Source organism: Mustela putorius, unplaced genomic scaffold (genome assembly GCF_011764305.1).
Source record: "Mustela putorius furo isolate JIRA1106 unplaced genomic scaffold, ASM1176430v1.1 tig00003845_pilon_pilon_pilon, whole genome shotgun sequence".
Lineage (NCBI taxonomy): Eukaryota > Metazoa > Chordata > Mammalia > Carnivora > Mustelidae > Mustela > Mustela putorius.
The window spans coordinates 21,422,574-21,450,360 of NW_025421998.1; the positions used below are offsets into that span (position 1 = coordinate 21,422,574).

At 36.1% G+C, this 27,787-nt stretch overlaps 1 protein-coding gene across 1 annotated transcript in view; it reads left to right on the forward strand.

The window, feature by feature from the left end:
* The window catches only part of FBXL13 (F-box and leucine rich repeat protein 13), a 248,478-nt gene that overhangs the window by 203,307 nt on the left and 17,384 nt on the right, over positions 1-27,787 (forward strand). Inside the window, exon 18 of the mRNA XM_004739587.3 lies at positions 14,012-14,095. Coding sequence (XP_004739644.1) covers positions 14,012-14,095 — 84 coding nt within the window. The remainder of the gene's footprint in view (positions 1-14,011; positions 14,096-27,787) is intronic.

The window sequence follows — 27,787 nt, forward strand, 5'->3', positions numbered from 1 at the left end:
CACCTCACACCAGTCAGAATGGCTAAAATTAACACAAGACAGGAAACAAGTACTGGAGAGGATGCAAAGAAAGGGGAACCCTCCTATACTGTTGGTGGGAATGCAAGGTGGTACAGCCACTCTGGAAAACAGGATGGAGGTTCCTTAGAAAGTTAAAAATAGAGCTACCCTATGACCAAGCAATTGCATTACTAGGTATTTACCCCAAAGGTACAAATGTAGTGATCAGAAGGGGCACGTGCATCCCAATATTCACAGCAGTAATGTCCACAACAGCCCGACTGTGCAAAGAGCAGAGATGTCCCTCAACAAATAAATGGGTAAAGATGATGTGATATAGGGGTGCCAGGGTGGCTCAATGGGTTTAGCCTCTGCCTTTGGCTCAGGTCATAATCTCAGGGTCCTGGGATTGAGCCCCACATCAGGCTCTCTGCTTGGCAGGGAGCCTGCTTCCTCCTCTCATTCTCTTTGCCTGCCTCTCTGTCTACTTGTGATCTCTGTCAAATAAATAAATAAAATCTTAAAAAAAAGATGATGTGGTATATATATACAATGGAATATCACTCAGCCATCAGAAAGGATGAATATCACCATTTACATTGATGTGGATGGAACTAGAGGGTATTATGCTGGGTGAGATAAGTCAATCAGAGAAAAACAATTATTGTATGTTTTCATTCATATGTGGAATATAAGAAACAGTGCAGAGGATCATAAGGGAAGGGAGAGAAAATGGAATGGGAAGTCATCAGAGAGGAAGAAAAACCATGAGAGACTCTGGACTCTGGGAAACTGAGGCTTACAGAAGAGAGGTGGGTGGTGGTATAGGGTAACTGGGTGATGGGCATTAAGGAGGGCACATGATATGATGGGCACTGGATGTTACACACAACCAATGAACTATTGAACACTACCTCTGAAACGAATGATGCACTATATGTTGGCTAATTGAATTTAAAATTTAAAAGCGGGGGGTGCAAGAAAGGAGGCTTCTTATGTTTGTTGTCAGGGACCTTTTGTTCTTTTTAGATTTTCATGACCTAAACCTCCAATAATTACATCAGATTTCTCAGTTATTCTAGACTCCTGGGTACTCCATTGCATCTTATTTCATAGAATGTGTTTTTTAATACACTGTATTCAAATATCAAATATCTTAAGTTGCACAGGTCATTTTATAGGTTTCTCAGCCAAGGAAGTCTAGGACCAAAAAGAAAATCATAAAAGTTGCAAAATTCAGAGGAAAGAGTAAGGTACTTAAATCAAAGAAAAGTCCATCATGAGCCATTTACCTTCAACCTGACTCTTTACTGAAACAAGCAGAAAGAGTAGGAAGAACCCATTAAAACTCTGTGGTTCCCATTTTGAATACGAGTCCTCTAAAAGTAACAATACTGAATTTGAGGTGCTTATGGCACATTCAAGGGTCTAATTATCAATTAGGAAAGATCTGGAGCTCAGAAAAGAGATCTGGGCTAGATGTAGAGACGGTTGACGTGGTTGAAGCCACAGATGAGATAGGAGAAAAGAGGTCAAGCTTAAGCCTCCAGGAAACATCAGTACTGATCTGGTGGATTTGAAAGATGAACCCACAAAGGAAAACTGAGAATGAAATTCCAGAGGCGTAAGTGAGGAAGGAGTTCAGGCTGTTATGAAGGGAATCAAGGGAGGTGGTGTTTCAAAAAGCAGAGTCAGCAAGGTCAAACTACACAGGTGGCTCAAGTATTACAAAGACAGGGAAGCATCAATTTTTGTAAAACAAAATTGCTTTATCCACGTGGATAGCTCTACATGGCAACATTCACAGCTTAGCATTTTGCTTGCATATTGGTGCTTTGTGCTATTATAGTTTTTGGAATGGACAACTGCCCAGAACTACTGTCGGTCTGTATAAAGGAATTAAGCATGGTGTTAATGTTTTATATAATTCTGTGTAGGTGTACGAAAAGACTTAATAATGGACACGTGTATAGGTTTTTCCAAATTATTCTAAATTATTTTTCACAAATGTTGAGAAATTTCATTCATTCATTCATTCATTCACTCATTCATTCATTTCACTGTCCCTTTCTTCTTTCTTTTGATACATAATTAGCTAGGTCCTATTATATTTAAAGTAGCAATTCTAGGTTTGAGTGTAAAAACAGGAATAAGACAAGCAGGCCTGCCTTGGAAGTTGTTATAAATTTCTCCCCCATCAATTTTTCTCTTCTTTTGAACTGGACATTTAGTTGTTTTGGCCACTTGCTTTCCATGTGGGTGGTAGCAATTTATGTTGCTATAGGCAATAAAATAAATCTGGTAGCCTTACACCCCTGTTTTAACTTCACAAAAATAACTAGGAATTAAAACTTTACTGTTATTTGAATTTGCATTTAAAAAAATCCTAATAATATTAATAATTTTGTCCTATACATGTTGCTTATTATTGCAATTATATTTCATCTTATATGAATTTTCTGTTGATACTCTTTACTCACTTATACTTTGGGGGGGTCTCAATACTTTTGCAATTTGTATGAATTGCTTATAATAATGTAGTTATTAATCATTTGTCGTATTTTCATATTTTCTCCATATCTTTACAATGGCTTATCTCACCATTGTGGAAGAGAGATTTATTTTAGTAATTTGAAAGCCTACAAGCTACTGCTTTTAAATTCTATTCAAGAAAAATGAATTAAAAGTTGAACAAACTATGAATCTTACGTAATTTTATGTAGGTTTTTTCTAAGAAATTGTTTCTTTAATCATATGCAGGACAGATTATAAAGTTTATGTATGCTTATTTACTCTTTTGGTGTGCCTGTATTAAAGTGTTGACAGTTTCAAACTGAAACATACTATAAACTAGGATGATCTGTAGTAATGTGGCTGTCAGATAAATTACACTGTATTTTATTCTAATGTTAATACTTCTAGACTGTCTTTCCAAACTTTACCTAAAAACACAGTGTCTCAGAAAAAAAGCCATCTACAAGTTTCAAAGAATAAATTACTTTCAGATTGTTAAACTTTGTTTCATCCCCATCAGTTTCCTTTATAAAATGTTTCATTTGTTTTTAAATTATGACCAAATATTTAGTCCTATAATATGGCAAAATATTGGTGTTTTTGTTTTCCTCGCTGTGTTGTCTTTTGCCAAAAAGTAACATAATCACACCAACCAAAACAGTAAATATATCTTGTATACGTGCTCAGCAGGAATTTGGAGAAACTTAAAGATTGTTAAGGTAACACAAAAAAATTAACTGCAATAATTGTTATGTCTAAAATAGTAATTTTATTCAAAATACCTCCCAAAATATTCAGCAAAACTGAAGAGAAATGATGGTAGAAAAGAGCTAATAAATACAGAAGTAAAGGTAGAGTGAGAAAAATCAGCATTTTGCAGCTCCTAACGAAATAAGTGATTTAGGCAAGGATCACCAATTAATGCTAAAACCACTGAAAGAAAGGTTTTTGGGAAACAGTATTCTTGTGGTCTCAAAGAATCACACCACAGATTATTTATTAAATGAAGAGTAAAAATATGCTCTACTGAAGGATCTATAGTCACCTCCTGAATCAAGTGAGTAAAAACATCTCCAATAATGGGACACCTTACATATGTGCCTCCTAAAGGGATGCAAGAGAACGTAGGTAGTATTCTTGCAGAATTTTCTTAATCTAGAATCTAATCCTAAGGAACAATCAGACAAATCTAGAATGTGAGACGTTCTAAGTAGTGACTGATCTGGGATCTTTAAAAGTTAATGTCTTAAAAGACAAAATTTAAAGAAAATAAAAAAGGCTAAAGACACATGACAACTAAATGCAACGAATGAACTCTGACTGGGTCCTGGAATTAAAAAAAAAACAACCAAATACTGGCTTTATATTAGATAGTATAGTATTACTGTTAATTTTAAGTATTATAATATTCTACATATATTATACTGTATATACACAGGAAAATGTCCTTATTCCTAAAGAGATACAAAGAGAATATTTAGGGATAAAGCATCATGAATATCTGAAACTTATTTTCAAATGGTTCAGGCATGTTTATAACATATACATACAAACACACACACATATATTTCATATTTACACATATATATGAAATATAGAAAAACTGCAAATATCTATGCATTCAACATAGGAGCATCTAAATACATAAAGCTAAGCAGACATAAAGGAGAAACTGACAATAATACAATACAATAATAGTAGAAGACTTTAACATCACTTACATCAGCAGATAGATGAACCAGACAGAAAATCAACAAAGAAACAATGACTGTGAATAAGACTAGATGGACCTAACAGATAGACATATCTAATCTTGTTATATAGATATATATAGACAGACATAGATATGTCTATCTGTTAGGTCCATCTAGTCTTATTCACAGTCCTTGTTTCTGGCTGATATATATAGATAGACATATATATATATGCATTTTTTAAAAAATACATAAAATACATGTATATATACATATATTTTACAAATGCACATAGAACATTCTCTAGGATAGATCATATGTTAGGCCACAAAACAAGTCTCAATAAATTTAAGAAGATTGAATTCATATCAAGCATCTTTTCTGAACACAATTATAAGAAAATTATAAGGAAAAAAATTACAAGAAATCAATTACAAGAAAAAAAATCAACTACTAGAAAAAAAAACCTTTAAAAAAACCCACAAACGGGGCACCTGGGTGGCTCAGTGTGTTAAGCCTCTGCTTTAGGCTCAGGTCATGATCTCAGGGTCCTGGTATTGAACCCCGCATTGGGCTCTCTGCTCAGCAGGAAGCCTGCTTCCCCCTCTCTCTCTACCTGCCTCTCTGCCTGTTTATGATCTCTTTCTGTCAAATAAATAAATAAAATCTTAAAAAAAAGAGAATGGTATTCTTTAACAAAAAACAAAAAACCCACAGATGCATGGATGCTAAACAACATGCTACTGAACAACCAGTTGGTCAATGAAGAAGAGAAAATTCAAAAATACATGGAGACAAATGAGAATGAAAACACAACAGCCCAAAATCTTTGGGATGCAGCAAAAGTAGTTCTAAGAGGGAAGTTTATAGTGATACAGAAGTACCTAAAAACAAGAAAAATCTCAAATAAAGAATCTACATTACACCCGAAGGAATTAGACTAAGATGAATAAAGAAAGGCCAAAGTTAGTAAAAGGAAGGACATAATAAAGTATAGAGTGGAACTAAATGAAATAGACCCCCCTCCCAATAGAAAAAAAAAAAAAAAGCAAAAGCTGGTTCTTTGAAAAGATAACCAAAATTGACAAACTTTTAGCTAGGCACATCAAAAAAGAAAGAGAGAGGACTAAAATATTTCCAGAAATGAAAGAGAAGAGCAACTAACAATACAGATATAAGAGAATACTATGAAACATTATATGCCAACATATTGGACAACTTAGAAGAAATGAAGGAACTCCTAGAAAATTACAATCTTCCAAAACACAGAATGAGGATGAAATAGAAACTTTGAGCAGACTGATTTTGACTAATAAAATTGAATTGGTAATCAAAAAACTCCCAACAAACAAAAGCCCAAGAAAAGATGACATCACAGATGAATTCTACCAAACAAACAAAAATAGTTATTCTTCTCAAACTATTCCAAAAATAGAAGGGGAAGGAAAACTTACAAATTCATTCTATGATGCCACTATTACCCTGATACCAAAACCAGACAAAGACACTGCAAAGAAAGAAAAGAAAAGAAGAAAAGACTACAGGCTAATATCACTGATGAACATGGATGTATAAATCCTCAACAAAATATTAGCAACCTAAATTTAATGATACATCTATACCAGGGATGGAAGGATGGTTTAATATTTGCAAACCAATCAATGAGATACATCACATTTAGTTTTCTCTTAATTTTTAATTTTTTAAATTAACATATAATGTATTATTAGCCCCAGGGGTACAGGTCTGTGAATTGCCAGGTTTACACACTTCACAGCACTGACCATAGCACATACCTTCCCCAATGTCCATAACCCCACCACCCTCTCCCGATACATCACATTTAGAAGAGGAAGGATATAATCCATATGATCATCTTAATAAATGCAGAAAACACTTTGACAAAATACACCTGTTCATGATGAAAATTTTCAACAATGTGAGTTTAGAGGGAACATACCTCAACATAATAAAGGCCATATATGAGAAACCTAAAGAACCATCATATTCCATGGTGAAAAACTACAAGCTTTTCCTCTAAGATGAAGAACAAGACAAAGATGTCCACTCCTACCACTTTTATTCAACATAGTACTAGAAGACCTAGCCATAGCAATCAGACAAGAAAAAGAAATAGAAGGTATCCAGATTGGTAAGGAAAAAGTAAGATTGTCACTATTTGCACATGATACAACACTGTATATAGAAAACCCTAAAGATTCCACTCAAAGATTATTAGAAGTAATAAATGAATTGAGTAAAGTTGCAGGATACAAAATTAATATATAGAAAGCTATTGTGCTTCTATATGCTAATAATGAATTAGCAGAAAGAGAAATTAAGAAAATAATCCTGTTTACAATTCCACAAAACAGAATGAAATACCTAAGAATAAATTCAACCAAAGAAGTGAAAGACCTGTACTCTGGAAACTATAAAGCAATGATAAAAGAAATTGCAGATGACACAAACAAATAAGAACGCATACAATGCTCATGGATTAAAAGAATTAATACTGTCAAAATACCCATATTACCCAAACCAATCTATAGATTCAGTGAAATCCCTATCGAGGTACCAATAGTATTTTTCAAAGAACTGAAACAAATAATCCTACAGGTATTTTGAACAACAAAAGACTCTGAATCACCAAAGCAATCTTGAGAAAGAATAAAGCTGGAGTTATCACAATCCCAGATATTAAGATACACTACAAAGTTACGGTAAGCAAAAGAGTATGGTTCTTGGGGCATCTGGGTGGCTCAGTGGGTTGGGGCCTCTGCCTTCAGCTCCGGTCATGATCACAGGCTCCCGGGATCAAGCCCTGCATCGGACTCTCTGCTCAGCAGGGAGCCTGTTTCCCCCCACTGCTCTCTATCTGCCTCTCTGCCTACTTGTGATCTCTGTCAAGTGAATGTATAAAATCTTTAAGAAAAAAAAAGTGTATGCTTTTTGACAAAAAGAGACATAGTGATCAATGGAACAGGATAGAAAGTCCAGAAGTAAAACTACACTTAATAGTAATTAATTCATGACAAAGGAGGCAAGACTATACTATGGGGAAAAAGTCTTTTCAATAAAGGATGTTGGGAAAACTGGGGAGCTACAAAAAAGGCAAAAGAATGAAACTGGATCACTTTCTTAACCATATATAAAAATAAAGTCAAAATGGAGTAAAGACCTAAATGTGAGACCTGAAACCATAAAACTTCTGAAAGAAAGCATAGACAGTAGTCTCTTGGACATCAGCCATAGAAACATATTTATGAATATGTTTCTTCAGGTAAGAGAAACAAAAGCAAAAATAAACTGTTGGGACTACACCAAAATAAAAATCTTTGGAGAGCAAAGGAAACCATGAACAAAACAAAAGTTCACCTAGAGAATGAGAGAAGATATTTGCAAATGATATATCAGATAAGGGGTTAATATGTAAAATATATAAAGAACTTATACAACTCAACACCAAAAAAACCTCAATGAATCCAATGGAAAAATGGGCAAAGGACCTGAATAGACATTTTCCAAAGAAACATAAAGATGGCTAACAGACATATGAAAAGATGCTCAACATTACTAATCACCAGGGAAATGTAAACCAAAACCACAATGAGATATCACCTCATACCTGTCAGGATGGCTAGTATCATAAAGAAAAGAAATAATAAGTATGGACAAGGATGTGGAAAAAACAGAACTCTTCTGCACTGTTGCCATGTGGGCATGTAAATGGTGCAGTCACTGTGGAAAGTAGTGTGGAGTTTCCTCAAAAAATTAAAAATAGAAATACCACACAATCCAACAATTTCATTATTGGCTATCTACTCAAAGAAAATGAAAACATTATTTGAAAAGATATGAACCCCTATACTTACTGCAGCATTTTTTATAACAGCCAAGATCTGGAAGCAACCCAAGCATTCAGTAGATGGATAAAGAATGTTCCACACATAGTGGAATACACACACACGCACACACGCACACACACACACACAGAGAAATATTACTCAGCTATAAAAAAAAAATGAGCTCTTGCTATTTGTGGCAACGTGGATGGGCCTAGAAGATATTACACTAAGTAAAATAAATCCAATAAAAACAAATACCATGATTTCACTTACACGTAGAGTCTTAAAACAAATTAACAAAATAAAACAAATTAACAAACAAAATCTCAAACATGAATACAGAGAACAAACTGGTGGTTTGTTCAGAGGGGAGGGAGGTGGGGGATGGGCAAATTAGGTGAAGGGAACTTAGAAGTATACACTTCCAGTTTAAAAAAATGCTTCAAGAATATGTGTATATATATACATATATATATATATATATACACAAAATATATATACTATGTATATGATGTGTATACATATAAAACTATTCACAGATATATTAAAAATCAATGTATGTTCGTATACACACAATAATTAAGCAAAGGCAGCAATGTTTACAGTGAGTTTAGGTGAAGAGAATATAGGTGTATGACTCAGCTATATGCTACACACACACACACACACACACACCTATCCCAACATTTGGTAACTAGTTCATGGGTGATGTCTATCTACCTCAGCTAAATCATTCCAGATGTAAAATGGGGGGGATGGGGGAGAACAGTTTTCAAGGATTTGTTTGCTCTGAAATGTCTTATGTACGTGGAGCTGTTCCTGGCAGGGTTCAGTGTTCCCTCCCACAACTTCAAGTGACCCTAAACTGAACTACTTCCCAAACAATTCACACATTCCTCATGAAGTCTTTGTTCATGCTGTTTCCTCAGCCCCCAAATTCTCCTTATTCTGCTTGTCAAAATCTTACTTGTCTTTGAGGCTCAATTCAAATTCCCCTTCCTCCATGAAAATTTCTAAACCACCAGGCCCTGCTCTGTGGTCCTCACACCTTTCTTAAAACACCTGCTCCTTCTTTTTTGCATTATGTATGTCACTTATGTACTATAAACAGAGTCACTTTGTTTAACTCTATTGCACAGAGGGAAGTCCAAATTCTTTAGAATAATGTACAAGTCTCTTGGGACTTGATGCCTGCTTTCTTTTGAGTCTTATGTCCTGATGCTCCCTTCTGTGGACCTGATACCAGAGCTGTAATATAAACCAATTATTAGGAATTCCTAGGCCCATCAGATCCCAATCCCTCAGCTCCGTGGCCTGTGGAGGGGTAAACTGCTCCTTAGGATTCTCGAGAGCTCCTGGGGCTTACATTCTCATACAACCTGCAATCCTGCCTACCACGCCAGTAGCTTTCCTCTGTGTTTCACCCGATTGCAACTTATTCCCTTCCTATACTTTGGGAAAATAAACCAAAACCTTTCCAGCAAAACATTCATGAGTCTGGCTGACTTTTGAAGGAGGTTAAGGAGGATTTACATTTTCTTGGTTACAGCATCTGTAAAAAGAAGGAACGACCTGCCCTTTGCCCCAGGGAGGCCCAGTCATTCCCTTTTGTTGGTTCCTCATTCCTCCTTATTTTGGATTTATCTTCCCATACTCCTCATTCCATCCCTTCCAGAAGTAGAAGTGTGGCACCTCCAGGACTTTGATCCCAAAACTTAACAAGTGTTTCAGAGAACACCTGATTTGGGGCATTATGAACCTTGTGGGGCCAAGTATTACATTTTACCTAGCTGGCTCTGATATTCTTTAGGTCATGAATCTGAAAAGCTTCTGAGTCAAAAAGCCATTGAAAACTGAATCGTTGACTGAAATAGTGTCTTTCACTTGTTCTGAGACGCTGGCATTCCACACTTGCACTCCTGCAGTTTTCAGTGGAGGCCTCCAGCTGGCTTAGAATTGCTGCTGCTCAGTTGCAAAGTTGTGTTTACTTAGAGCATTAAGGCCCTGTGATAACTTGTCTGGCACATTAGCATGATGACATCTCTTGCTCCCTGTTTTGCTAATACACTGGCCATCTAGGTCTGAGAAACTTCTGCATTCATCTTGGTCTGAGAGATGCTGTAGGACTATTTTTAATTTGTATTTAGCTATACGATTACTAGATCAATTTTTACAAACAACTTTACTGAGATGACTGACATACTGTAAACCTCAAGAATTCAAAGTGTACAATTTAGTGGTTTTTAGTATATTGATGATCGAGTTAGGCAATCATCACTACAATCAAATTCCAGAACGTTTTCATCACTTCAGAAGGAAGCTCCATTCCCACAAGCAGTCATTCCCTAGCCCCAACCCACTGTCCAGCCCAGCCTAGGCAATGACTAATCTGCTTTTTGGTTCTACGTACTTGCCTATTCTGGACTTTTCAAATAAGCGGAATCACTTATTATTTAATGACTTGGGTTTGGTTTCTTTTACTCATGTAAATGTTTATCTATATAGTCGTATGCATCATACTTGACTATTGCTAAATAATATTCCATTTTATGGATATAACACATTTTATTTATCCTTTCACCAGCTGATGAGCATTTGGCTTGTTTCCTTTTTTTTATTATGAATAATGCTGCTATGGAACATTCGAGTACAAGTTTTTTTGTATTGACATTGTTTTTTTTCATTTCTCGGGTGTATTGCTAGGAGTAGAATTGCTAGGTCATATGGTAATTTTATGTTTAATTTTTTGAAGAACTGCCAGACTGGATTTTCCTTATCTGTCTTTTTTTAAGTATAACCATCATCATAGATATGTAGTGATATTTCATTGTGGTTTTGATTTGCATTAAGCTAATGGTTAATTATGTTACTTGATTAAATTTTGAGGCCATATGTTTTAGTGAACAATTGTAGTAATGAAATATAATCTTCTATTTTAATATTAACTTTTAGTAATCTTGAATAAAGTAGTAAAAAGAACTTGGACAAATGTTATACTTAGCAAGTATACCTCATTTCCAGTTCATTTAAAAAAAATTCTAACTTGACTATATGAAAGTTTAAAAAAAAAAAATGTGAAAACTCCAGAGATAGTTTCATAGGACAAATTCTCCATAAGCTAATAAAATACTTTTAGCTATTATGAGGTAGGCAATGAGACAAGCGTTGCATTTCTTATTATTTTTGTTTAAACAATTTGGTTTCTGTTGGAATATCTAAACTCCAATTCTTCTAACATGAATAAAATAGCATCTACATCTGGAACCTAGACCACATCTGCTGGCTCCACAGGGCTTAGTAATTTTTTGTTTTGAAACAAGGAGGCAGAAAACATAATGTGTTCCTAACAAAAGAATCCACATTTGCAATAAAAATTTTAAAATGAGTGGAGTGACTTTATTTTTGGATGGTGTAAAAAACCATTGAAAGAAATTAGAAATTGCAATTTAAACAGTGGCTTCAATTAAGTAAATTGTCAAGCACTTCTTTCCCTGATCTGGATTTTTTTTTTTTTTTTAATGAAAAGGCCTAATAAATACATCAGTGAAAAAAATAGGATATAATATTTTCATAAACCATTTTCAATTATGATCCAAGTGTTGTATTTAAGATCACTAAATGTAAACCAGTCCTACAAATAAAATTTTAAAAGGACAAACCAATGTACTGTTTCTGGTATTATTTCTGTCTGGCAACTTTGGGACCATAGAATGAAAGGCAACTGCCCTTGTCCACCTCATTGGAAGTCTAATAAAAGTGATCCTGAATGCAAAAACAGGAGAATGACATCTATGAGGCATATTTGTCAGCTCCCCCAGTTTAGTGGGGAAAGTACTGAGAAATGGAACGGCAGAACCACATATTAAAAATTTTAAGAACCAAAAAGTACAGTCATTTTTTTTTAAATAAAAAGAAACAAAGCTTTTAAATGGAAAAGGTAGGCTACTGATGAATGATTATTTGTCTGTAGGCCTTTATAGAAAGATCTGTTCCCTTTCCAAGCAATTAAACATAATAAAATGAGCTAAAGATGTCAGATTTTTTTAGGTTAGGCATAAACAAAAATTTACTGACAAATAGATTAATTGGCCACATGAACTGTCTTCAAAATAAAGTTTTAAGTTTAGGGGTTTTTAAGATTTGTTTATATTGGTTCAGATTATATGTACCTGGACACAGGAACAAGGAATTTTCTGGGTCTGGGATTCTGTCACACTTTTTTTTCCTTCTTCCTATGCTAGGTACTAGGGTAGGAGGAGGAAAAATGAAAAAGTAGCTAATGCCCTCTCTTTTATTCTTTTTTATATTTCTATTTTAAAAAATTTTAATTCCAGTATAGTTAGAATATAGTGTTATATTAGTTTCAGGTGTACATTACAGTGATTCAATAACTCCTTACATCACCCCGTGCTCATCACAAGTGCACTTCTTAATCCCATTTCCTACTTCATCCATCCCCCCAACCTCCCCTTCGGCAATCACTCTGGTAATCAGTTTGTTTTCTATAGTGAAAGTCTGTTTCTTGGTTTGTCTCTTTTTTTCCTTTGGTTCTCTTTCTTAGATTTTGTTTATTTGAGAGAGAGAACACAAGCAGGGAGGAGAGGCTGAGGGAGAGGGAAAAGCCAACTGCCTGCTGACCAGGTAGCCCAACATGGGGCTCCATCTCAGGACCCCAGGATCATGACCCCAGCCAAAGGCAGCTGCTTAACTGACTGAGCCACACAGGCACCCCTGCTTGTTTGTTTCTTAAATTCTACATATGTCTTTCTATGACTAACTTATTTTGCTTAGCATTATACTCTCTAGATCCATCCATGGTGTTGCAAATAGCAAGATTCCATTCTTTTAAAAACTATGTATATATAATATTTATTTATATTGCATATTAGATATATGTATGTATATGTATATATATACACATACACCTTCTTTATCCATCCATCTATTGATGGACAGGCTGCTTCCATTATTTGGCTATATACTTATGAATGCACGGATCCCTTTTAATTTCTCTTGTTGTATTTAGATAAATACCCAGTACTGTAATTGCTGGATCACAGGGTAGTCCTATTTTTAACTTTTTGAGGAACCTTCACACTGTTTTCCACAGTGACTGCACCAGTTTGTATTCCCACCATCAGGGCAAGAGGGTTCCTTTTTCTCCACATCCTCATCAACACTTGTTGTTTCTTATGTTTTTGATTGTGGCCATTTTGACAGGTGTGAGGTGATACCTCATTGTAGTTTTGATTTGCATTTCCCTGATGATGAGTGATGATGATCATGTGTCTATTAGCCATTCGGATGTCTTCTTTGGAGAAATGTCTGTTCACGTCTTCTCCCCATTTTTAAATTGGATTATTCATCTTTTAGGTGTTGATTTGTATAAATTCTTTATATATTTTGGTTATTAATCCTTTATTGGCCAAGTCATTTGCAAATATCTTCTCCTATTTAGTAGGTTGCCTTTTAGTTTTGTTGGTTGTTTTCTTTGCTGTGCAGAAGCTTTTTATTTTTATATAGTCCCGATAGTTTATTTTTGCTCTTCTTTCCCTTGTCTCAGGAAGATTCTGTCATACTTCTTACAAAACATTAGGGACAACCTAAAATTTTTATTTAATAATGTTGTCTAGCCAAAGTGATTTTATAGTTAAAGTGTAAAGAAATACAAGATAGAAGCTATTATTTTTAGTTTACATAAATGGTCGTTATTTTATTAGAAATATACTAATTATAATCACAAAGTGATCTTTATATTAAATATTTTTAGATATAATATATTGGAATATATTTTGATTAATATATAATATTTAATAATATATTATAATATATAATATATATTTTAATATTATATATAACATATTTAATATATGTTAAATATATTAGATATAATATATTAGAAATATACTGCCTAAATTATAATCACAAAGTGATCTTTATATTAAATATTTTTAGGGTTTGATGATACTTTCCAGACATAAAAAATTAAAGGAACTTTCTCTATCTGAGTGTTATAAAATCACCGATGTTGGAATTACGGTAAGATAATAAAGGCCTTCTGTTAAAGAATTATGATTAAAAATTAGGCACAAATTAAATAAACTTTGTAGGTTATAGTAGAAAAAAATAAGAGGATTGCAAATGTATTAACTGTTAAGACAAAATAAACTCCTCTACTTTAGACAGGCCTCCACAGTTTAAGGTAACTAAAAGAATTTGTTTTCTTATTTTTCCTATCTACTCTCCCTTCCCAATGTTAGACTTATGGGATAAATAAAGATAGGTAGACATTTCACTTGGAGAAAGATGAAATGAAATGTGGTAAAAGTCTTCTCATATAAAGAAAATATTCTGTAGATAAAAATGTTATATAATCCAACCATGAAAATTGGGAGAGTTTGAAAAATTATACCAGGTACTTAACAATTAGGAACTTCAGATACTCAAACACAGTGGGTAGCATGTTTTACCATAACAGAAAGCACGAGCTAAGTAATTGGGTAGGATAGATGATTATGTGCTCAGCTGGTACTTTAAGAGCTCATGAGAAGGTAAATTTCCTAGATCTGGTCTTGAGGGATGTGCTAGGAGCCATAAAATAGCTATTGTGAGCAAGCTTCAATGTAACGTTTATTACAACATTACGCATCTCAGTATGCTGTTAAAAGAAGAAAAACCACAATCATAGGTCCATCCATGTACTGAACCAGGACAACATCTGGTAACCTATTAGTAAATCATGGAAGGTAACACTTTTAAAGAGAACCAATAACCTAGGAATGTGCAAACTGTTAAACACACTGGAAACTCCATTTAATGTGTCCTGAGAGTTAAAAACCTCAACCACTTATAAAAACTCAGGGCTAAAGCTAGGAAAAAAAATTTTTTTCAAAGAAACTCTTACTGAGATAAAAGGATTTATGAAAGATAATGCAAGTTGATAGCTGAGAATTCTACAGAGTATCACAAACTTGAAGCTCTCTTCTGTGAATTGGAAATGGACATTATAGGAAGTTCAAACATGACTCAGAAGAGTGTTAAAATATTATATATTTTAAGCTATAGGATGCTGGGTCAAAAGGTGGTCTAGACTTTAGCACAGAATTTCAGACTTTTGCAGCTGAAGGAATCCTAGAACCATCTAAACCAACTCCCTAATTTTATAGGTGAAGAAATTAAAGCCGAGAGAGGTTAATGACTGTCCAAAGTCCTATACCTTTCTCAGTAAACTAATCTAACTACAGTTTTATGGAAATAAAGAGTAAAAATGGAAAATTCCTGTTCTAAATAGTTGACTGACAACATGGCTTAGTGGAACAAATTTGTTTTCAAATTATTTTTGCTGTAATTCATTATGTCTGAGCAATTAGTGGTACATAAGGAAAAAATGTAACACCATTAAGAAATCTCCCTTAAGAGGAATTAGTGTCAAGCAATGCCATTTTTTTCTCACCTTCAGACTCTGGGTGCTAAGGTTCTAACAAGTTCCCAAAAAATCTGCCTAGTAGTGCATTCAACTGTACAAAGAGTTAAAGAGAAGAAATCATATCCTTCAAAGCAAAATCCCAGAGAAGACTAACAACTTTCATGTAGGACAAGATTTTAACTCTACAGTACCAAAAGGGGTTACAAAACACTTACATGCCTGAAATCTACTAGGAGAAAAAGCTGAAAGTTTCTTCTAAGCCTACACAATGATTCACCCTACTGCAGTTCCTTTCAATTTAAACATACACTTGCATAAAATTTTATCCATGAATATGATCTAGTCAGGCTTTTAAAAAGTCTTTGACAAGGTGATAGAATAAAGGTTTATTAAGATAAAACATGTTAACAATTCTACTATTGTGTTATATTTCTTATATGGTTATCAATTACATTTGACCACTAACCACAAATCGTTAAGTAGTACTGAAACCTATCGCAGTGATGACAGGGCCTCTTAATATATACCACTTACTAACGGATTTTTAAAACGTTCCTTGGGATGAGAAAGTACTGATCAAAATATAAGGCTAAGTATTAGGAAGCCGGTGCATTTCTCCTTGACTCTATGGGTTCCAGGTGCTCTTAGATTTTAGATAAAAGCACTTCTTCCATATGCTAATCACACAATCATACAGATGAGTGAAAAAAACGTGATCTTGGGGTGCCTGGGTGGCTCAGTGGGTTAAGGCCTCTGCCTTTGGCTTAGGTCATGATCCCAGGGTCCTGGGATCAAGTCCCGCATGGGGTTCTCTGCTCAGCAGGGAGCCTGCTTCCCCCTCCGTCTCTCTCTGCCTACTTGTGATCTCTGTCTGTCAAATAAATAAATAAAATCTTAAAAAAAAAAAAAAGATGTGATTTTTTAAAAATTGATATATATTTTTCATCTAAAAGAAAATAAAAAGGGGGAAAACAGGAGCATGGGAGTTACAATATTATTTAATTATTAGTTACACAAGACCAGCTATTCAAGTTCATGAAAAAATTTTTCCTCTTTTTCATCATCTCATTTTGTGCTCCCTGCTTTTGTGTGTGTGTGTGTGTGTGTGTGTGGCTGTTAACCAATTTTATCCTTGTAAGATTCCCGGGTTCACATTTCTGGGCATATAATAAAATCTTTCTCCTCTGTGCCTCCTCCAGCCCAATTATTAAGTCCAAAAAGAGATGAGACAAGGAAGGTAAAAGGAGAAAATGACACATAACCAATTTCACAATTCCTTATTTGGATTTATAAAAGAGAAGGGAGTCAGATAAGGTGATTGCATTGAGATATTTAGATTATCTAAAATTTTTCAACAATTCATTTTCTTGTTACTTCTCAAAGGTAAATATAGGAGATTCTGTTTTTAGCACAAGGCATTGAAACTTATATTCAACCTGATGATTTAAGAAAAAATGAGATAAACATTTTTTACCCTGGTTAGTTTTTGTAAGAGTCATGCCCATAATAAGAATAAAAAATTACCTCATTTTAGTGTTTTACTGGAAACCACAGCACATGCAGATTAAGTGTCTGGAGTCTCAGATGTACTGACTCAGGATCTGGTTTGAATTACTTCTTCCAACTTTGATTTTTTTTTTCTGAGAACATTAGACATTCAATGATCATGTTAAACTAAAATTATTTGGTGCTCTTGAAAGGCACACACATTTTGGAAAAGATGTTTGATGCAGTCGTAACAAAGTATTTCTCAAGAAATCTTTCCCTTGAGCATTTAATTAGCAAACTGTCCAGTTTGGCAAAAGAATTGGTAATTTTTTAATTGGGATGTTGCAATACAGACAAAATGGAAGTTCTGTCTTGTTTGGATATAACCAATGGAATGAATACAATTATTTACTCTAATTGCTTTTTGCCCTTCTTTATCTAGTTTATATTTCTCATTCCCATTTTTGGGAATGAAGTATGCTGTAAATACATACTGTAATAATCACACATACAAATGTACATATTTTTCGCTATGTAGGTCATTTGCAGCTGGACAAATTTTTTTTTTTATTGTTCTGGTGTTGGTAGGTTGAGGTAGTTAATTAAGAAAGGGCATTGGAGGGGCGCCTGTGTGGCTCAGCCATTAAGTGTCTGCCTTCAGCTCAAGTCATGGTCTCAGGGTTCTGGGATTAAGCCCTGCATCTGGCTCCCTGCTCAGTGGAAAGCCTGCCTCTCCCTCTCCCACTACCCCTCCTTGTGTTCTCTCTCTTGCTGTGTTTCTCTCTGTCAAATAAATAAAAAAAATCTTGAATCAAAAAAAAAAGGGGGGGGGATCAAGTTTAGTTATGGCTTACCACAAGGACTTACATGTGTGTATGCAGTGAAAAGCATGTGTATGTGTTTACACATAAATATGTATGGCAGTGTATACCTGTGTATAGCATATGTGTGCAAATTAAATGTGTGTAAGTTTTAGCATACATTGGATTGCATGTTTAGATGAAAACGTGTACATCTTTGTGTCTAGTTTATATGTAAATTAAATATATGTGCACATTTTAGTGTATGTTATTATACACATTTTTCAATGTGTCTGTATATTTATTATACCCAAATTGTATATAGAGATGCTGTGAGATTATATTTCTAGGCTAAGACCAGATAAATGGTGATCAATATTGAAAGCAAATCATAAAAGTTGTCTGTTAAAGAATGATCTTTTCGTTTATATTTTTATTGTAAAAATTAAATATCTATGTGAATTAAAAGTGTGGAGATTTTTTTTTTAAGTGTGGAGATTAGCGCTGATAGCAAAGGCAATGATATAATATTGGAAATGTGGGCCTAGCAATCCAAAGTCCTAAATTTTATCGTGATTCTGCCTGGCCACATAATCTTACGCAATTCACTTAGTATCATAACAATTCATTGCTCCTATAGTGGCTATAATCACGAGACAAGCAGGAACTATTACTCTAGAATAGGAGTCATCTTTTCTTGTTACTTTTCTATAACATTCTCCTGTAAAGACCACACAGCTTCCATTACAGACTTTGAAGGTGATACAGTTTCAGTCACAACTGCTCAGCTCTGCTGGTGTGGGGTGAAAAACAGCCTTAGACAATACATAAACAAATGACAGGGGTTGTGTCCCAATAAAACTTTATGGACAATAAAACCTAAAATTCATATAATTTTCACATGTCATGAGATATTATTTTTTGATTATTTCAACATTTAAAAACGTAAAAGCCATTCTTAGAGTGAAGGCCACACAAAAACAGGTGGCAGATCAGATCTGGCTGGCAAGGAAAAATTTGGCAGTTTGCCAACATCTGCTCTGCAGCCAGACAGAACTTGACAGGGTTAGTCTGTGAAGATGTATAACTTTGGGCAAGTTAGTTTCCTTCTCTAGGCCTTGGATTCTTCACTTGTAAAAATGGGCATAATAAGAAAACAGTCTTCCTGATGTGAAGATTGAATGATATAAAACATCTGGATGGGGCGCCTGGGTGGCTCAGTGGGTTAAAGTCTCTCTGTCTTAGGCTCAGGTCATGGTCCCAGGGTCCTGGGACTGAGCCCCGCATCAGGCTCTCTGCTCAGCAGGGAGACTGCTTCCTCCTCTCTCTCTCTGCTTGCCTCTCTGCCTACTTATGATCTCTCTCTGTCAAATAAATAAATAAATAAAATCTTTTTAAAAAAATCAAGAACACTACTAAGTAAAATTGCTATTTTCTTGAAAATAGTGTATGAGAACAAACCAGTTAAAAAGAAATAGATTCTTGTTTTTCTTTTTTCTTTTCTTTTTAAAAGATTTTATTTATTTATTTGACAGACAGAAATTACAAGTAGGCAGAGAGGCAGGTGTGGGGTGGGGGACAGGAAGCAGACTCCTTGCTGAGCAGAGAACCTAATGTGGGGCTCCATCCCAGGACCCTGGGATCATGACTGAGCTGAAGGCAGAAGGTTTAACCCACTGAGCCACCCAGGCACCCTGGATCCTTGTTTTTCACTGGGATTATGATACTAAACACATTTTCCAATATGCATAAAATTTCTTTTGAGACATCTCTGACCCATATTTATTTAGGAGTGTGTTGTTCAATCTCTAAATATTTTAGGATCTTCTAGCTATCTTTGTGATTTCTAGTTTCATTCCACGGTAGCCTAAGAGTATATTTTATATGATTTCTAATCTTTTTGTTAAGGTGGTGTTATATAGGAACACTATTTGTGTGGTAGTTAGGTGTGTTGTTGGGGGAGATTCATTCTATATTCATATGATCAGGTTTCAGTCTTTTAATGGGCCTGTGCCCCAGAGCTGTGGTCTTTACAAGTGCTTCCAACCCCTCTCCCTGCCTCGGCTACACTTAGGAAAGACAAGAAGGTCAGAGGGGCTGTAGTTGGGTATTTCTCTTACCCCTGGTTGGAATGGCTTTCGTAAAACCCATGTTGGTTGGGTTCTGGTGAAACAGTTTCCCTTGAGATCAGGCTTTTGTTAATGAGAACAGATGTTCTGGAGGTATTTCAGAATGATTATTTTTCCCTCTCCTGGCAGGAAGCATGAGGGGATTTTTCTCTGATCTTTACCCTGATAACTTAGTGGGTCTCTTGGAGTTAAAATTAATCAGAGTATGGGGTCTCAGCTAAGATAAGGCCCCAAGAATTTTTCTCTCAAACTAATCCACTTTCAGTCTCTGGCAGTTAGTCAATTACCCTTTAAATGTTTCAGTTGTGATCTGGCTCCAGCCACAGGCTTCTGCTCCTAGTAAGCCCTGATTCTCTGTATTCACATAGTTTTCTGAGTGGTGGTTTGCTTTGCGATCTCCATTATCTGACAGATGAAGAAGTGTTGTCGATTTTCAGCTCACTCACCTTTTTTCTTGTTTTGAGAACAGCACTGCTAAGTTCCAAACTCTCATGCAGACTGGGAAATGAAGTCCAGATCATTACTTCTGGATCCATGGATACTGCCTGAACCAGTAGCATCCAAAAGGGGTGATAAATGTAACTTGGGCTTGAATCAGATCTTGAGAACCCAGGAGTGAAGTCAGGAACTGGTGAGCTCCGGAGCCAAGATCAGAGAGCTATCTGTGAGCTGGGCAGGTAGGCGGCCATTGCTAGTGTGCACTGCACTTTAGTTGTCAAGGGCTTGCACTCTTTGAGCCTCCTGCAATGTGCAGCCTGGTGGGCTGGCTATGCTCATACAGATGGAACCTGTGGCTGCCCCAAAGTTCAGGTACTTTGATTGTATCCATTCATAAAGATTCTTAAGCTTCCGTGGTACAACACTAGCCTCCTGTTACTTGAAATCACCGAGTTGACAAAAACTTAAATGATTAAGTTCAACTTGGTTGAATAACTCCATGCCTTCATGTAAGACAATACTCAAATTGTCCCATTCAGATTTATTTTATGAAAATCTTGCTCAGTGGCTGAACTAAAAACATTTGGACTGGACTTTCACTGTAGTGAACACTGAGATAATCTGCTCATTTTTTGAAAACAAAAATTATTCTAAAATTTTTTTTAAATGATGAGGGTAGGTCTAGTCAAATAGGCAGACTTATAAACAGGAAAATCCAACATCACATGGTGATTGCTACCTAACGTTAATTTAGCACCTGCTACAGGCCAGGGACTGTCTTAAGTATTTCCCTTGTATTAATTAGGTACCTTATAAGGTAGGTGAAACTTTTAATTCTGTTTTACAGATAAGGAAATTGATGTTCAAAGAGGTTAAGAATCTGGAAAAGTTAAGAATCATGAAACAAAGAAATACATGAGCTAGGGTATAAAGTCTAATTCCTGAGTCAGGATGCTGGCTTTAATACTGTGATAAAGAAATCTATGGGGGAATTCAGTTGAAGTAATTAATCTAGCATGGGAATGCAAGGGAAAGCTTATCTGTTGGAAAATCACTTTAAGGAGAAATGTAGAAGTTAGACTGAAGGACAGTGGGGAGAGAGGATAGCTATCAAGATTTATAGAAGGAATAAAGTGAATAAGTTTTTTATAGTTCAGGGGAGAGAGAGAGGCAGCCTGGCAAGAACAGTACCAATGAGGCTAGAGAGAAGAGGGTGGGTTGGAGAAAGCTGAAGTAGTAAAATCCATGGAAGTGTAGATAGTTTGGACAGGGATGAGGGGGAAGACATGGTTATGACATCCACACATCTGGCTACCTGGGAGATTTGTGGTACCCTCATTTTCAAGTTCTTTCCCATAGCTCAGTCATGTACCTGGCACTATGAACTACCACGTCCTATTCAGTATTTAGGCATTCACTGTTACACTTTATCTTCCTGTGAGCGCTTCTGTCTGTGCTTCCTTTAAGCTCTCTTCGCCCTTCTACTCTTATGATAGAGTACCCTTTCCTACTCTCTCACTCCAGAGGCCTGTGGTAGCTGCAGGCAGGCTAAGGGAGCTCTGTTGAAATTCATTTGTTTTTACTCTACTTAGTAATTGGAAGGCTGTAGTGTTTTCTGTCTCCTTGTAAGGGTGAATATATGAGTACTGTGTAGTTTTGTTTGTTCCCTCTACAGATTTTATGGTTTTGAGAGAAAGGGAAGATTCAGATTTAGATATTATCATTGTTCTTCAAATCCAAAGAGGGCCTCCTCTTATCTTTTATTATGAAAAAAAAAAAAAAGTATCCCTAACAGAGATAGTATCTGTGTTTTAAAGCCCTGTGACCAGAATGCAGTGGGTGGTATTTATAACTACATAAGAAAAATAAGAGGCAAGTGGTTGTGGTTCAGCTTTACTGACTCTCTTATGTCTTTTCTGCCTAATAGTTGTGTATATTCTTCACAAGCTGGTTTACTGACATCTCCCAAATGGTACCACTGATAAATTTTAAGAGCCCAGCTGTAGCCTAGGTTAACATGTTCTTTGATGATCACAGAAGTATTTGACAACTTTTGTTTATGGGTCATAACCAACAGTAGAGATGCTAGAACATCCACTTCCCTCATTGTTCTCTTACAGTCCCTTCTTTTTTGAGATCCCTAATCTTGACCTAACAGCTTGGACACTTGAGGTAACAAGTTCCTTTTCTTCTTTAATCTTTTCTGATTTAACCTTTAAAACTCTTTTATCTGTTTTCTTGTGTTACAAACTTTCAATTTTGCTTTTTATTTACCTTTTCTTGAGTAACAGATTTATCTTGATTTATAAATAGAGGATTAAGAGAAGAGGGATCAGGGAATAAGGAACTAGGGAGGGTAGCTGTATGGGGCAAATCATGAGCTACTTTACAGCTGGAAGAACAGCAGACTAAGATCCACTGCTGTTCATTTGACTTTTAGCCTGATTCAGGACTTTTCAGTAAGTCAAGCTGTTCTGTAGATGTGAGGCTACTCCAGGCTGAGTCCAAGTGGGGCGCTCAGGGTTCTCAGTCCTGTACCCTGAATTACCTGTGCAAGGGAACAGAAACCCTCACAACTGCTGTGGAGCAAACATCAATACGTCAGAAAGGCCTAGTGAATACCCACCTCATTCAGCAACATTTTTGAGTCTTCCTCCCCAAGAATGCCCCATTGACAGCCTTTTCTGGACATGTCTCTCTAAACTGTAAGAAGAACTGGATTCATGTCTTGACCTAATATTCAGTTTGATTCATTCTTGCCCTAGGAGCCAGAAGCAGATTACCCTCTAGAGACTCTTTTCTAATTTCAAACTCTTACATCAAATCACTAAGCTTTATGACTAGTCACAAACATGTTGTTTATGCAAGATTTCCATCAATCACTCTCATTGACTCCACCGCCTTGGTGGTTTAGTGGTTTCCGTGGCTTTGACACGTACTGACTTATAATGCCAAAGATGGATTAGATGTGTTGGCTCCATGTAGCAATAATTTTCTAAAAACCCAACATTGATTTCTATTTGGTTTCTAAGATTAAATCATTCAAAAATTGTCAAAGTATGAGACTTCAATAACTCCACCTCTTCTCCGGGGATGTAGTTTGTTCTTGGTTGTGAGGGAAGCAACAAACAGAGGATCCCTTTCCAAAATGGCCTTAATCTTTGGCCTTTGATACAAAGGATGCTCTGAAGTCTTCTGTATGGGGAGATAGGACATCCAGACCTTTGGCCACTATCTCTTGGCCTTACTTGAGGCTCAGGAAAATTCTTTACCTCATCCAATATTTCAGATTACTGTTAGGAAATAATGGACTAAACTCTCAGTGATGAAGATCCCAGAAGGGCCAAGTTCAGAATCATTTTACAGGGTTTGAGGAGAGGAAACCAAGGAATTTCATGGTAGAATTAAGAAGAAAGATCTGGTATACGTTGTGGAAAAAGCAACTCCTACAAACTCTAGAATAAGAGCTTTGTTACAAAAATCTGTGCTTCCTGGCTATCCATGCCAAGAATGGTCTCCTAGAATTTATAATAGAACAACATACCCTTAAGAGACCTAAGCACTTAGAATTAACTGAGTCACAGACAAACTCCTACCAAGATACCTAGGCATTATTCTCTCTTCAAAGGCTGTGAGCAAAAGAAATAAGCTCAGTGTTCCCCGCTGCTCCCCGCCTTAGTGTGTTCCCAACTGCAGAGGCAAGTCAATAGAATTAGAAATTTGCCAGACTTAAAGGATGTGGGATTTGACAGCTTGTCATTTTCCCACAGTCTGTAAGGTTCCAAGGGGTCCTGGAGACATGGGTGCCATGTTTCCTTGGCTGATAAATAGCTGAAACTGAGAACACCCAACACCAGCCCTGGCTTCTTGCCCATTCCCACTGGGGAGAACTATTTTTGGACAAATGAAGCAGATAGACTTGCTAAGTGAATGCATACATCTGTTGTTTTCATGTTGAGCTTCCACAGAGAAGAACTATAAGAGAATGTGTCAAAAGGAAGATAATCCTTTGGAGGTCCCTCTCAACCTTTAAGCTGCCCCTGGAATATTATTTTATCCTGTGAAAGATGAAACTTGCCAAAAGTTAAATAAAACCTGTCAGATTGTCTAAAGGCAAACAAAAAGACAGGGAAAATAAACATCAAGTCCCACTTTCCCACAAGAGTAGTTTATGCTCCTTTTGCTTCTTAAATCTAAGTGGCCAGTCTGTTTTGATCTTTCTGTCATGCAGTGTACCTGGGCTTTGCTTATCATGCCTCACCTGACATTAGCTGAGTACCTGTGGCACATCATCTCACAGGAGCTATGATTTTCTATGACTTCTAATTACCCTATTAACTTCCAGTTAAATTTTGCATATGGTATCTCCTCATCCCAAAGCCTTCAACATGTGGAAGATGGTGAGGTTGTGTTCTCAGGTCGATTATTCCAGGCCTTTTCAGTTCGTCTGCTGAGAGACAAAAGCCAACCTGACCTGACCGTCAAGTGCTCTGGGAGTACACAATTTCTTTCCATCTTCCAATAAGCCTGTGAGATAGGTTAAGAGTTATTTTCATTCTCTTATAGGTGAGGAAACTTGAGGTTGACTAACTTTCTCGAGGTCACAGACACAACTTCAGGCCCTCTGAGCTTTCTTACAAAGGAGTAACCTCCCTTGATTACATCATTTCTTATTCCATTATGCCCCCAAGTGGGAGATCAAAGTAGCACTGATGGCTCCTGAACTCATTATTTCCATGAGATCTTTAAGTGGAAGAGTTCACAGGAGGACAGCATGACTTTGTCCTTGGAGTAAAAGTTCTGAGTTGCCATTTTCTTGGGAAAGAATGAGAAAGAGAACAAGTGGAGTGGCTGGCTGTGCAAGAGGAACCTATCAACACTTTCAGGCGGATTATTGTAACTTAAGTAATTTTTCTCAGGCTTTCCTGTCCCAGAGAAGCCCCTAGAGGAGCGCCCCTGGGCACCCATTTTATTTTACTTATCTTAGAAAAATGGAGAAAGTGTAGATTCTTCTAAAGGCCATAAGAGAAATACCTGATTGACTTTTGGTTAGTCTAGTCCTGGCTTATTTTTATTTTAGAGATAAAGTCTAACACCTGACTGTTCTGGAATTTTTCATATTCTAATTCAAAGATAAATGTGTTTTATTCTTTTCCAGGTCGTCTTTCTAATATACATCCTCTGTGACTGCTTACCCTTTCTGTTCTTTAATTTCCCCACATTTGATCTCTCTTTTTGTACTTGTTGCATTTTACATTTTAAAAAAGTAATTCCCTTGTTTTTACCAAATGCCCAGGGTCTATGCAGCTAGTAAATCATCAAGGTCTACTGACAACCAAAGGTGCACTTCTGAGTAGGTGTCTCCAGAGAAAATATTTATGTAGGGAAATGAACAAGACGATCTATTTCAGTGTGACAAGAATATATTAGAACTCCTATTCAGATTTATTTTCATCTTATTTTATTTTTATATGATATAATATACCATATATAAGATCCATATACTATATATTTGTAAGATAATATATATTTGTTTTTAAATATAAAATAATATATATTTGAATAATTATATGTCTATATAATTTGTAAGTATATTAATGCATTTATTGAAAGTATATTTTAAAATATTTTTACTATGATATGTATCATTTAAAAAATCTGGCAATCATACCATACCACAGAAGAGTGCAAGAGAAGCAGAACACAAAATGGTACTGGGTATTATTTACTGGCTGCTTACTCTGTGCCAGCTACTCTCCAGTTGCTTTGTTTATATTAACTCACTTTATCCTCCCAACAACCCTCTGAAGTAGGTGCCATATTAAGGTACCATGTTATTCCCCTGTTGCAAATGAGATCACTGAGGAATTGAGAGGGTGGGTAATTTATCCAGAGACACAGAACTTCCAAATGGCAGGATATGGGCTGGTGGGCCCCAGACTCTGTGCTCTTAACCATCTTCTTAACTGCAGGTATTAAACAGGGTGTGAGGAAGGACTAGACCTAGCATCCTGACAGCAATCTATGGGAGCTCGTTTTCCTCACTCCTATGCTAAGAGGCATTTTCTTTGGACATTTCCTCATCTTGAACCTCTTCTGCATCTAGATGTTGAGGCCGCAAAAATAAATCAGACATGGATTCCACCCTCAAGAAGCTATAGTCAATGCAGAAGATAAAAGAGTGATATAAATAGCTGTAATACAAGTGTGAAGTGGGAAAGACAAAAACATTAAATGCTATAGGGATTTGGAAGAGGCATTTCCTCCAGGAAGGAACCGGGGAAAAGTTTGTGGAGTAAGCCATATTTGAGCTGGCTTGAAGCTAAAGCTTATCTCCCAAATCACCATGTAATTAGGTAAAAAATTGCATCATGAAAGTATCTTTGGAAATGCCTGTTTGGGGCTTTGCACTTTACCCTTTTTGAATCTCCTCCATATTTAAAAGAAGTATGCCCTAGCTAAGTCTTGAGCAGTCTGGTTTCCCCGGCAGGGAGGGTGAGAATAGGAGAGGCATCTCACTAGGAGGTGGGGCTTTACAGGGTTTAGTTTTGGTGGCAATGCCTGGATTCCCCAGCTCAGTGTACCCAGGCCATTGTTACACCCACTTACTCTGATGTCTAGTGGTACCAAGGCTATCTTCAATGGGATATATGATGCCCAAGAAACTAGCTTTGAATCCAGTTTATAACTTAAAATTGTGGAAGTTGTATTTTAGCCTTTGAAACAGCCAAAACCAGTCTTCACAGAAAATGGTTCTGGACAGTAAAAGATTTTCCCAAAATTATCAATAGAAAAAAAAAAAAAAAACAACCCACAAAACTTCTTAGTGGTAGAATGAATCAGAACCTAATGAGGTAACTAGTCAAAAGACAAGTATGCACCACAAGGGGAGTTTTTGGGGGCTGAGAGTGTCACCTGTTGAGGGGGCTTAAATCAGGATTTTGGCAGAAGTACATCTTTGTGATAGTCAGTAAATGTCAGTGAGACTTGGTCTCCTCTACATACCCAATTTAGGAATGTGGTCATTCAGCCTTCCCACACTGTGACTCAGCTCAGGACATACAGAAAAAAAAAAAAAATGATTTAACTCACTAAGACGTGGAAATTTACTTCAAAATTATTAACCCACAGCAAAACTTGTTGATATGTGGGTTGGGAGCCAAACCTGATAATGTCTGTTTTCTTCCCATCTTCGTTACAAAAGTTTTTGTCTGGGAAGAAGTTTAGTCTGACATGTTCCAAGACAAGAAAATCAACAGCACTAATATATGTCAGAATCTGCATCACTGAGCCAGAAAAGCATAAAATAATCTTATCTGTAGGGGAGAAATGGGATTTCATGACTGATTATGGTGAAACATGACTGCAGACTTAAGTTACTTATGACTTACATGTCTCTAAAGGAAAAGATGAATTATAAAGAAAAGAGAAGTTCTGACTTACTTCTCGG